We start from the raw sequence: 13,640 nt of genomic DNA, 5'->3' as shown, positions 1-13,640 counted from the left end.
TCCACCATGAACCCTACACATAGTGCTAATCAGCCGCAAAGTTTCAAAGAGTACCATGTGCCTGTTAAAAAGCTCCATAGTTCCGCAAAGTACCGTCTATCTCTTAATCAGCCACAAAGTACGACATCGGAACGATTTTTCGTTAAACAGCCCTAAATCAGCTATAAAGTACGAGCTGGCTATTTGGGATGCTCTGATAACCGTTTTTTTAAATATCCCCCTCAACATGCAATGTCACTATTTTATTGAATCGTCATTTCTTAACAGCACGGATAAATTAACAGACTTATAAAAGGTACCCGGATAAACGTAACTCCACTTTTTATAGAGGTGGTGTCTTTAAGTAGTTGGCAGGATCCCATTTTGAAATTCAGTTTGACAACAGCCGTCGATGTATGCCCTACCCGCAAATTTCCGTTAAATGTCTTCTAATCGCCTTGTAATCGCCGGCGAATTGAAGGCGATCAGCAGTAATTAAATGCCTTTGAAATATGTCAATTCTTGTGACCGCACAAATGAAACATGGTAGACGGTGGTGTACGGCACAAACAGAATATGTGTTTTATTCCTATCTTTGGTATGGGTACGATAAACACAGGTAATAAATAATATACACAACACAATGCGGGGAGAGGACGACTGGTCCTGCTCGCGCCGCGATCCTCACTGAGGACGTCACAGGATGACAGCCCTGCTGTCAACAGTGAGCCCTCAGGATGAGGCAGCGGTCTGTCCACAACATCAATGAAAAATTTCGCTTTCAATTTGAAATAGAAACTGTCAAAAGAAAACCTTACAAGCGTCTTCAGCACTGGACTGTTCCCAAATAGCCAGAATTGCTTAAGCAGCTCATTTTGGCACGCTAAAGATCGCTGCTCTAATTCGCCTTTTGCAGTAGATAAACAGCATCAAAGTTCTATGTGGGTCTTTCAAACAGCGCCTAAGCAGCTTCCTTATGCCACGATGCCAGGGATTATTTTTCTTTGTGTTTTATTTTCAAGCAAGCGTCATCGATGAAATAAACAACAAGATTTGTTTCGTTTAAACACATATGTATATTTTTAAATCTTTTGTACTGATGTATTACACAAAATTTTACACAATTTACTGATAATTCACAATCACTTCACTCAATATTCATTCTTCAATTAACGAATCTAACTTGTGCAGCAGCAATGAGATTATTGTCGGCGTCCGTCTTTGACACTTTGACAAGAGCCATCTCGTACCGATGTCATGCATTAAAAAGTTATACAGTTCCACCAAGTTCGGTACGCTTTCTTAACAAGCCTTCAAGTTCCACCATGAACCCTACACATAGTGCTAATCAGCCGCAAAGTTCCAAAAAGTACCATGTGCCTGTTAAAAAGCTCCATAGTTCCGCAAAGTACCGTCTATCTCTTAATCAGCCACAAAGTACGACATCGGAACGATTTTTCGTTAAACAGCCCTAAATCAGCTATAAAGTACGAGCTGGCTATTTGGGTTGTAGTGTTCCCAGATATGAACGTGAGATTCGATAGCACGACAACTGAAATGTTATACAAGGGTAACCCGGCCGAGGAAACCTTGCGTCGTGTATTTTCGGCCTTATATTACATACACTGTCATGTTGTACAAAGAAAGCTTATAATTTAAAAATGTGCTGATTGATTTTTTATTTTTCCACACGCACACCCGCACGCCCGCAGGAGCGATTACCGCTGCCTAAACGGCGTTCCACTGTAGTTTCTCACGCGACTTTCACAAACACAATAGTTCCACGATTGTGAAGAGATGGTGCTTTGCGTTGTGTACCCGCGATCTGTGCATGAATAAACGTCAACTATCGGAAAATAACAATAAACCAGCAACACAACGTGCACCGGCTGCAATATACCTGTTATTTAATAACTTTACAGCTTAAACTGAGCGAGATGTTTTCAATTGTAATTCGCGGACTGCGATCTACGTTTCCACGGCAATCTTTGGTTATTAATACTTCGGTAAGTACACCAATCATGTTTCGAATAAAGGTCGGAACAGACGTAATTTGTGGACAATGTGTTACATTACATTCGCAGTCCCATTTTCATCGTTCGATTGTTTATAAGGCCGAAGATGTGGAAAGAGTTCAAAAGGCTAAAATAAGTAAAGCAATGAAGGCTTATTTAGAACGAGCCAAAGAATATGAAAGTTGTATGGAAACTGCACGACTAGAGTACAAGCTTGGTAAAAGACATCTGGCAAACATGATGGGAGCAGACGTGGAAACCTTAACCCAACAAGACATCGACCAGGCGGTGCAATATTTGTTTCCGTCTGGCCTGTATGATCCGGCAGCACGGCCGACAATGAAACCTCCGGAAGAATTTATTCCTAGAAAAAAGGGCGCTGAATTCGATGAAGCTGGTCGACCATTCCATCCTTTATTTTACACGGGGCGTCCGAACTTCTTTCAATTGCTGTTTGTAAGTATTCATACGGCCACTATAATGGATTTCGTAAAACAATGCAATGGTGTTGATGCATATTTTCTAGGAAGTGGTTGAAAATATTAACAAAATGAACGCACTAGAGGATTCAACACGATTGAAAGGCAAATCTTTGGATTCAGTGGGAAAGAAAATGTAAGTAAAAAAGCAATTGTTTGAAAACAAGTGAGTAAATGAGTAAATATAATACAAGCTTCTTTTATATCTCAGAGACACCACCGGATCTGAATGGTTGCCAAAAGAATTGCTGGAAAAGAAAATTGTGGAAACAATTTCCGACATTGAATACGACAATTTCATCAGTGCAATGAATCGCCTCGAAGCTCATCCACTGTCTGATCGTGTGAAAGATTTTGTGTTTGAATATAGAAAACCACTAATTTCGAAACTCGACAACGATACCATCCCTGTACCGCAACAAGACGAAGATGGGCGGCAGTGTGTAACAATATATGGTATATATTTATTTTCAGTTTCCGTTTGTTCAAATGGATAGCTAATTCAAGTAATACACACATTCCATTCCTGTAGAATGCTTGCGTAAAACAGCACGCGGGGATGTGACGCTTAAATTTCCAGGAACTGGGAAAATTGAAGTAAACGGACAAGACCTTCGCAGTGTAGGAAATACACAACAACGCGAACAGGTAAGTGGTGTTTTATTTTAAATTAATTACAGTAGATGACCGCTAACTGAGAGGTAAACAAGCTCCAATTAACGAACGATGTTCGCTAACTGGAGTGACGTTTCTAAGGATTGATTGTTTTGATTGGCGTTGACTGGAATAAACATACCAAACTTTTTTTTTTTTTCATTTATGTTGATATAAAGTATAGTAATTCGTATAATAACATAAATTAATGGCAAACGTCGGCAAAAGACCCTAAATTTGTTTGAAAAATGCACATTTGCGACAAATTTCTCTTCATGAGATTCCGGATGTTTCGTGTTTAGACGTTAAAGTGTTCGTTAACTGAGAATCACTCCAGTTAGCAAACCTCCAGTTAAAACACATCCAGTTAGCGGTCACCTACTGTAATAATTTGCAGGATGGTCAAACGCAGAATACGCAAGAAATGTTGAGCAAAGCATTTTACTTTTTGTTAGCCGCGAGCAATGAAAAATAGTCATTCTTTATATCGTACATAGATACAGTAAGTGTTCGCTAACTGGATGCTTTTTAACTGGATGTACGCTAACTGGGATGGATCCCAGTTAAAAATCACTTAAACGTCAAACGCATAACATCGGGCATCCTACGCATGCGAATGGAAAAAGAAAAACCATGGAAATGGTTTTTATTTGATTGCATTGATGGTTATAATTTTCATTTCAGTTAACGAACATTGTCCCCGAACTGGAAAGTAAAACTATCCCAGTTAGAGAGCGGTACTTGTTCCGACGCAATGCGTTGCGGTTTTCCCAAAATGTATGGGATTTGACAGACCTATGCGTTAACAACGCATGACGCAGCGTCAAAGTAGAAAATTTTCTATTTCGACGCACGTCGTGATGCGTCTGTCAAAATGGTTTAACCCTATCGAGTGAAAATCGATACACAGTGGAGGGCCGTTTATCCTGCTGTCCGTTTATCCGTGCTGTTGAAAAATGACAGTTCAATACAATGGTGACATTGCGTTATGAGGAATATATTTGAAAAAAAGTTAAAAGAGCACATTTTCATAACAAAAAAACACTATATTTCAAGCAAATTTCAAATATTCTTATGGGAAAAAACATGGAGGTTATTAAAACTTTAAAACTTTTATCAAGAAATGAGATAATTTTCCAAAAATTAATTGGAATTGGTGATAAAATATATCATTTGACTCATTATCCGTGTTATTCGCATATCCGGGCGAGGTCAAGTCCCGAGAAACCCGGATGAACGGCGCTCTACTGTATTTTCATGTTAAATTGTTTCGAGCGCAGTTTTGCGTGTAACTGGACTACTAAATAATTTTATAAACAAATAAACAAAAGCGACTTCCTCTTTCTGTCTCCGACTGACCCTGGTTATATTGATATACAGTTCGAACTCACTGGGTGAACTTCGATTACCTGCCAACTATTGAATATGTGCTTTTTAGTTGCCTCGTTTTTTGATGAAAAAAATTTCTGAAATTTCTCTCGGCAAGCCATGAGATTTTTGTAAACTTTTCAAAAACCGGGTCTCGCATACAAACGCATGCTTTTTATTTGAATTGTAAGCCAACTATCGAGCGTTAAACTAAAAATCGTGCCAACTAAAAAGCGTTCAACTATTGAATTAAGACTGTACTTTTTTGGAACCTCGCAGAAACAGTATTTGGCTGATTAAGGCCATAGAGCGCTTGACCTAGGTTATATAATATGCTGATGACTACCCAAAATAGTCGATGGGCCAATAATATCTGATATTAAATGATTTTGCATCATATAAGCTACTATTGGAAAATTACGAGGTTACAATTTTGCTATGAAATGAAGACTGTCCGACTTTCAGTGAACCGCATACATTTTATACATTTTATCACATTTATGAATGGTGTTCCGAGATTTTAAAAGATATCGGTCTGATTTTTTGCATGTGCATAGTTAAAGAGTTTCTTCAAAGACGTATGAAGAAAGTTTTCCGATAAGTGCTCTAGGGAACTGTCCATGGTGCTGCAAAGGCAGATAAAAGGTAAAAAAAAATGAGGTGTCCGACTTTAGGTGGACGCCACTGTACGTGTCCTGCGTTAGGTGACCGCCACTGTGAGTCCGAATGTATAAAAATATCGTGGCAATATTTTTACAAAAAAGTTACTGCAACAAATAACCTTCTTTAAGGTGTAGCGGGTCATGCCGGCCTACATAGGGTTTCGAGACTTATTAAGAACCAGGAAGCCAGATACAGTAGGTGACCGCTAACTGAGAGGTAAACAAGCTCCAGTTAACGAACAATGTTCGCTAACTGGAGTGACGTTTCTGTGGATTGATTGTTTTGATTGGCGTTGGCTGGAATAAACATACCAAACTTTTTTTCATTTATGTTGATATAAAGTATAGTAATTCGTGTAATAACATAAATTAATAGCAAACGTAGGCAAAAGACCCTAAATTTGTATGAAAAATGCACATTTGCGACAAATTTCTCTTCATGAGATTCCGGATGTTTCATGTTTTGACGTTTAAGTGTTCGTTAACTGAGAGTAACTCCAGTTAGCGAACCTCCAGTTAAAAAGCACTCCAGTTAAAACACATCCAGTTAGCGGTCACCTACTGTAGTATATATTTGCTTAGAGCTACGGTTCATACGAGGCTTGAACCTATGACGGGCATGTTACTAAGTCGTCCGCGTTAACAATAATACTGCGGGACATCTTTCTCTTTAGGTTATGGGCCCAGTATCGTCCTAGTGTGAGTTCAAAGTAGCGAAGATTATTTTCGAAGTCCTTGAAAAAGTTGTGAATTTCTTGAAAACTGTTTTTTGAATTCCTAGAAAAATTTTCCCGAAAAAGACGTACGATCTGTGGAAGTTTCGTGTTAAAACTCAGATGTCAGATTTGAAGGAGATGTTGAAAGGCGATGAGCCAACGGATGCAACGCAGCAAGCAGTTTTTAGAGAAAAGGACGAAAAAGCTAAGGCGCTGCTAGTTACGTTCATCGCTGATTCACATCTGGAATACGTGCGTGACAAGGTAACTTCTTACCGCAGGACTCCACACAGCATAACACGGAGCGCAACATAACAACTGACAGCTGCCAAACGCTTCAGAAAACGCTTCTTTGCTGGTAACATATTGTGAATATCCTTAGTAGGCAGCTCACTGCTCGTATAAAAGCTACCAACCTACTGCGAAGACCGACAGTTAATGAAACGCTTTACCTCCTTTCCCAAGCGTTTTGGGAAGCGTTCGGCAGCTGTCAGTTGTTATGTTGCGCTCCGTGTTATGCTGTGTGGAGTCCTGCGGCTAGGAAATGTGGACACCCTAGAGTCTTCTCACATTTGCGAAGAAAGGATTCGCGTGTCAAAACTACGTGCGAAGATCGCTTGCAGTGTTGAAGATGTCGGAAGGAATGCTACTTATGGATCATTTTCGAGTGTTTGATCAGTTAATTCGCCAGTTAAAAGAGGCTGGAGCAACTGTATCAGAAACGGACATGATAAGTCAGCTGTTCATGTCATTGCCGTATTCATATGATGCATTGGAAAACATCGAGGAAAACCACTTGAAGTTGGACATAGTGAAGGCACGGTTATTGGCTGAGGAACAAAAGCGATCCGGAAGAGAAAATGGCGTTAGTGTGGATTCTGGAGCAGCGTTTGCAGCAAAGTCCACAAAATAAAAAGTCATGTTTCAAGGAAAATGTTTTTTGTGCGGCCATTTAGGGCACAAGAAATTTGCATGTTCTAAGAACAGAAGCAAGCTTGATAAAGCTCAGGTTGCAACTGTACGACAGAGAGTTGCACGACAGAGAGGTTGTTTTGATCAAGGTGTGTTTATTTAGAAGGTGAATTATTAGCGTGTTTACCGGGCACATGAAAATGTGTTGACGCTATCGCTGGAACATGTGTTGGTGAAAAATTTCACAAAAAAAAAAAATCCATCGGCGAAGAAGGAAACAGCTTTCAAACGTAAACAAACAGTTTGCTATGTCCTACCTTTCAGAAATCCAATGGTAGTGGCACACGATTCGATCGTAGTGGAACGCAATTCAACCATGGTTGCACGCATTCGATCGTAGTGGCATGCGATTCGAAGCAGGCGGTTTGCGATTCGATGCAAACGGCACGAGATTCGAACGAAGCTGGAAACAGGTGTATTTTTGGGAACCCTGCGCGTGGGGATAACATTGGTTTAAGGGTTTTTAGTGATTTCTAAACGGTAAAAATAAGTGTTAAGGTGTATACGTTCACCGCGCAGCTACATGAGGTGAAATATACAGCGAAATGAACTATTTGACAGGTGAAATATCTGACAGATTCAGCTAAAGGGTCGGGGGTAACACAACATCCGCTTTCAAAATTCACTTAAAAATAATATCTCCTTAAGCAGAACATTCACTAATTGGAAGAAATTATGAACTGTTGGCTAAAAATTGACGAAGTACTGGATATTGAAGTTATTCAATGGATTTAGTTACGATTTTGTGCACGTTATTTGTTTACATTGCACATCAGCTGATTGCTGTGATGCTTTATCCGTCAGATATTTCGCCTGTCAAATAGTTCATTTCGCTGTATAGTTCACCTCATGTAGCCTCGCGGTCATAATATCGCCATTTTCGAATCTGCAGAAGAATTGTGTCATGGAAACGGAATACTGTTTGCGAATCTTTTTTTTTTGTTCTGCAAGACATCAGTAGGCATTTGAGACTGAACATGTAGGGGAAGGTAGGTAAAGACGGACACTGCGGGTAACATCGACACTTCTCATAAATGCATCAAAATGGTTATTTTTTGAAAAAATCAACAACGCAGCATCCTAACTTAAAGTTAAACAACACATTTGAGAACAATTTGGCATAATATATGCAAAATTGATGAAATCCACGAACAAAATTAATTTTCAATCATGTGCATCCTTGTGGATCTAATTTGACTACTACGGATCTTAAGCTCTACACCCTGTATTGTTTATATTTCCGGATGTTTTATTTCATGAATGAGTTGTCGTGATCATTAATGAAAAAACTGACGAAAGAACGAGAATGAAAGCAATACTAAATATTGTTTTCTGGTGTTTTAAACATCCTGACACCAAAGCGGGAAAGACGGACACTTTGTTGTAGGGAAAGATGGACACCGAATTTATTAATTTATTTTACTTCTTATATCAATTGGTGATAAATAGATTTCTTCAAATATTTTAAATAAGGGTATTCCGAAGCTATAATCCAATCAGCAACTAGAGAAAGTATTGAAATAAGCGAGAAATGAAACACCGGTCAAAATAGTACCCATTCGTTATGCTATTATTCGCTAGACGCTGATGAGGCGCTTCACGAAATCCAATATCTTGTCACGACTTGGACAACTTTAAGCAATAAAAAGATGAGGCGTTGATACGACATCTTTCAGGAATAGATGAGAGATTCTATGGGTTTACAAATATTAATAGTTTAATGGAATTATACAATTATTAATTGAAAATGGTTTTAACTATTAACTAGTCCCTACAAAATACTGGGGTCGTGGTATTTTCGCGGAGTAATTTCCTAAAAGGAAGTTCTAGACTGTTGTTCTGTAAGCTGGAGCAACGTCAGCTGTAAGTGCGCGATATTTCAATAATGCTTTAGATGCTGCATTCTAGGATACATTAGAAGCGGTGCTTACAATTCCTAAAACCACGGCTGAATGAATTCGTTGCAATAGGCCAAGAATTGGTTTATAAACGTACCAGGACGTGGAAAGCGATAGAATTTCTTAAAATATTGTAAAACTCTTCACTTTCCAACGTTTTCTACAGGTGTCCATCTTACCCTTCATGGCGCCCATCTTTCCCATATCAGTGTCCGTCTTACCCGATCATTTCAAAACTGCACGAAAAAAATCATGTTTTTGATTCATGAAAAAAATGCAAAAATCTATGGAAACTTAAAAGTTTCAACACATTTTCTAATAAAACATGAGTGTAAGATAATGTATGCACATTTTCATGGTCGTTGCACTTATACATCCCTAGATTTTTACCATTTCCCTTAACGTGTCCGTCTTTACCTTTACTGTGTGAGGGCTGGTTATTTATATTAATTTATACAAACTTTTCACAAATTTCGGAAAACAATTGAATGAACAATATCTTAAATGAGTATTCTATGATGCATTATATGCACGATTTTTTTATTGCAATCACATTTTATTTTATTAAAACACGATACCCTGGTATTATGGTGGCTTAGGCCCGTGGCAGTGCCCATCAGATGCGATTTTATCGGACGCTGCTGTCACATGCTATTTTGGTTCATATTGCAATTATTTGTATGATTCCAATTGCTTCACTATTAAACGAAAATTAATTTCATGTTGTTCCTACATTGACAGATAAAATATCGGATGTGACGATCCGACGAATTAAAAAAAAATCCGTCGTACGACGAAATCGCACCTCCTACGTTATCTGTTAAATCCCATATAAAATGTTGACAGGCCTTCCGATATATTCCCATCCGACGAAGCAATACCATGGACTTTAATGATAATAAAATCGAAAAAAAGAAATGATAAACCGTTTTCGATAAAGGTTGGTCAATCGTTCAACATGAAAAACATTTCACAAAGAATGCTAATGTTACTAATAATTTTGTCAATACAGTAGGTGACCGCTAACTGGATGTGTTTTAACTGGAGTGCTTTTTAACTGGAGGTTCGCTAACTGGAGTTACTCTCAGTTAACGAACACTTAAACGTCAAAACATGAAACATCCGGAATTTCATGAAGAGAAATTTGTCGCAAATGTGCATTTTCATACAAATTTAGGGTCTTTTGCCTACGTTTGCTATTAATTTATGTTATTACACGAATTACTATACTTATATCAACATAAATGAAAAAAAAGTTTGGTATGTTTATTCCAGCCAACGCCAATCAAAACAATCAATTCACAGAAACGTCACTCCAGTTAGCGAACATTGTTCGTTAACTGGAGCTTGTTTACCTCTCAGTTAGCGGTCACCTACTGTAATTTGATGCAGAACAGGTATGACAGTGTAGTTATTATCTGTTCTATTATTTGTGGTAATGATGATACTATTTGTGATTAAAAATTTGAAAACTGAGTAACACTGCTATAGCTATCTACTATATTCTATGGAAAATCACATCTAAATGACGTCACTGCGGATACTGTATAAACGAACGCAATTGCGTGTACGTTTTAGCTTATAAAAAAATCAAAGAAAGTCCTCTTCAGGTTAGAGAGTAGCGCCATACAACACTATATAGCAGATGCACCTTCTGCTGGACGGTGTGAAGATGACGTTATCACCACATTCAACCGGTATTATAATTGATTCGATTGAATGATGTGTGTTTGACTTTTGCTTAGTAATTCGAGCACCTGCCGCAGCATCTGCTGATTCTCCTCGATTGTTGATCGTAATTCTGCAATCTCTGTTGCAATGTTACCAATATAGTCATTATGTTCGTCTAGCTTATTGGTGAGACCATACAGCGATGGTGTGTCATAGACGTATCCAAACTTTGCTGTATGATCGTTATTTGCGCTGGCTACTCCCATTCCTGTGTTAGCAGCTCGGCGACAGTTGGATACACTACATCTACTATCTGTGCGTTTGTACGTTTTTGACTGCATCCCATTCACTATTAGTGCGTTTTTTTGAGTATCGTAAGACACATCACGACGTAGTGTTGAGAAACTCTTTCTGACATAGTGTTTTTTCTGCTTCGCTACCTCATATGCGGCCATCATAATATCCCGGGGAAGTCTTGTTTCACCGGGATTGAGAGGTTTGACGCTTAACACAACACGGTAAGCTTGTGGCGAGACCAGCGCCGTGTAGTAAAGTAAATTGCGCAGCCAGTTTGGTAGCCAACCATTAAAAAGAGCAGATTCGATGTAGGAAATCAGTTTCGTTTGCCGGACTAATTTTGAAAGACCGGCCGTTTTTTTCAATCCTTGTATATCGTGCACAGCTATACCAATGAGCAAGTTCATCAGAATGACTGTGACAAACAATAAAAACAGCACAAAAGTAATCTGAGCGCTAATTTCAAGAAGAAACGGTGGATCCTTGCCATCAGGATCATTGATCAGTAATTCAAGGTCTTGTTCCCCGTCATCATCACTAGTACAGTGATAAATCCCATGAAAGGATTAGCAAATGAAGAAGAAGATGGAAAGATGACACAAAAGCTGATTGTGAAGCCAATCAACATACATGAATAGGCCATGAAAAGTTTGGCAAATTCAACCTGCACTTTGGTATACATAGCGACATACGCACCGAAAACGGGTAACTGACCGATCATAAGCATCAGATTCGTCCAACCAAGCAATACTGCAAAGGCTCCTACATGATTCTGCCAAGTGTAGGTCCTTTTAGTGTAGATATAAGAGATAACAAATACGCTCAGTATGATGAACCATTCGATCGCATTTTCTGTTTGTGTTACGTAATGTTTTAACGAAGTATAGCCAGTGATACCATAGATCTTACGACAAATTTCAATTGCTGTGATTGCCACTAGAACCATCCATTGCATCTCAATCACGAATGGGTTATTGCGTAGCATATCTCCAAAGATGGATTGTTTTGACAAAGCTCCTGTTCCTGAATAGTTTCCTTCATGTCCTTGCTGCCGTTATAGCAATTATGCGCTAGTGCTGTGAGCACGTACAGTGTTAGAAAGAGCACAAATGTGAAACAGAAAAGCAATCGCGCGATGTAGTATTTGCGTATTTTGTTCCACTTAATGTAGAGAAAAGCTGAGCAGAGCGGATGTTGCAAAAATTCCTTTTGTCCATCGTCCACAAATGTATTTAGATAGCTAATTTCCTTGGGTGGCAATGTTGCAGGATACTGCGAAAATCTAGTTCTAATTCCACCTCCGGCTGGATGAATCCTGGGAGTGTGTCAGAGTGATAGCAGCATCAAGTTTGCATTGTATGACTCCTAGAGATGCCGGAGTTTTACGACTTATAATGTTGAGAGCACTAGTTCCCTTCCTGGATTTCATTGTGACATCCGCACCGTGGTAAAGCAATGTTTCTACGCAAGGACCTAGTGCGTCTAATGCCGCAAGATGCAGTGCGGTAAATCCGTACACATCGCGCTGGTTGACATTAGCACCCCATGCAATTAGTGTCTCAATCATTTCGACGGCAGTATCGGATTTGCTGACTGCAGCGTGTAGTGGCGTACGTTGATCGAAATCGGCCATATTCGGATCACATCCACCAAGTTTTAGTAGGGCCTCGACACAATCTGCACTTCCACTGCGAGCTGCCAAATGTAGCGGCGTAAAACCACGATGATTACGAGCGCGGACGTCCGCGCCTCGTGCTAGCAGTTGGGTAACGCAGTCCAAATTACCCTCGTCTGCGGCAAGGTGCAACGCAGTCATCTGCTTATCCCCTTGCTGAATACGGATGTTGGGATCGGCATTCGGACACTCTAGCAAAGCAGCAAGACACTGGGTGTGGCCGAGGTCGGCGGCAAGATGGATTGGGTTCGTTCCATTACGTTCCAGTGCGTTTACATTTGAACCGTGGGCTATGAAGAATCGAAGACAGTCGATAGCATTTGAACGTACGGCACAGTGAAGCAACGATTCTTCACAGTGTTGCTTGTTGGTTGGCACGTCAATGCGAGCACCATTTTTAATTAGAAGCTCAGCGGTAGCTAATGAATTACCGAATGCGGCACAGTGTAATGGAGTGTACCATTTAGGTTGCATATTAACGTCTAGTCCATGCTGAATCAGAAATGCGCAACATTCAGTACACCCACTGAAAGATGCGAGATGGAGCGCTGTTAAACCATTACTGTCGCAAAAGTTGATATCGGCACCGAGTCGGACACACTGATCAAGTAGATGAAACTTTGTAGAAATGCCGCCCACAGAAAGCAGATATTTTTTCAAGCTGTTGTCCTCCAACGCTGATACTGTTGTTAGTGGGAAAGATTGTAGTTGAGGTATTCGTTGCTGACTCTGATGTTGCGAGTGTTGTTGTTCCATTCACAGATGCTCGACTGCCGCACAATCAAGTGTGAGGTCGAGTTCGAAACTTTCAAGCAATGCCACTCGACCACCTGCAAGCCGCATTGCTCTGTGAGCGATATACGGATGATGTCATTACAGAGTTGGGCACTGGATTCGGAGTAACTTTCGTCGTAGCTATCGTATAGATTCGGTGCGCTCGGCAGGAGGGGATGGTCCTACTTCCATGTATTCATAACAGTCAACGTGCGATTTACGACCGTTAGGTTGACCTGTTCCACTATGTGATGCAGTTGTTTTGGTGTTAGTATTTGTTGTGGTGGTAAAGCTTCCATTTACTGTTGCTGCAGACACTTTATGATTGTCTGCTGATGAGCGTCTGATTCCAGCAGTCACATCGCTTATGTTATTTGGTGTTAGCAGTCTTGGTGCTATTCTTATTACGAGGCCCATTCTCATTCATAAGCGTCTCCGATAACGCTGCTTCTGGATCTATAGGTTGCTCTCCAGTATCCT

At 39.9% G+C, this 13,640-nt stretch overlaps 1 protein-coding gene and 1 pseudogene across 2 annotated transcripts; one reads left to right on the top strand and one right to left on the bottom strand.

The window, feature by feature from the left end:
• Positions 1-1,701: 1,701 nt before the first annotated feature.
• Positions 1,702-5,993, top strand: LOC121602531 (28S ribosomal protein S9, mitochondrial-like). 2 transcript variants are annotated; one of them, XM_041931294.1, is made up of 6 exons: positions 1,702-1,985; positions 2,094-2,450; positions 2,521-2,609; positions 2,685-2,929; positions 3,006-3,121; positions 5,832-5,993. In XM_041931294.1, the coding sequence occupies exons 1-6, from the start codon at positions 1,917-1,919 to the stop codon at positions 5,853-5,855; spliced, it is 900 nt and encodes a 299-aa protein (XP_041787228.1). In that variant the 5' UTR covers positions 1,702-1,916; the 3' UTR covers positions 5,856-5,993. The 2 variants fall into 2 exon arrangements, with proteins under 2 accessions (XP_041787228.1, XP_041787227.1); XM_041931293.1 differs by having other exon boundaries at positions 1,706-1,985; positions 2,064-2,450; positions 5,832-5,986.
• A 4,055-nt stretch (positions 5,994-10,048) lies between these two features.
• On the bottom strand, positions 10,049-13,142 carry LOC121602528 (annotated as a pseudogene).
• Positions 13,143-13,640: the final 498 nt, after the last annotated feature.

Source organism: Anopheles merus, unplaced genomic scaffold (assembly GCF_017562075.2).
Source record: "Anopheles merus strain MAF unplaced genomic scaffold, AmerM5.1 LNR4000490, whole genome shotgun sequence".
In the NCBI taxonomy this organism is placed as follows: Eukaryota; Metazoa; Arthropoda; class Insecta; order Diptera; family Culicidae; genus Anopheles; species Anopheles merus.
Note: the sequence above shows the minus strand (reverse complement) of the source record. Positions and strands in the feature narration are given on the sequence as shown.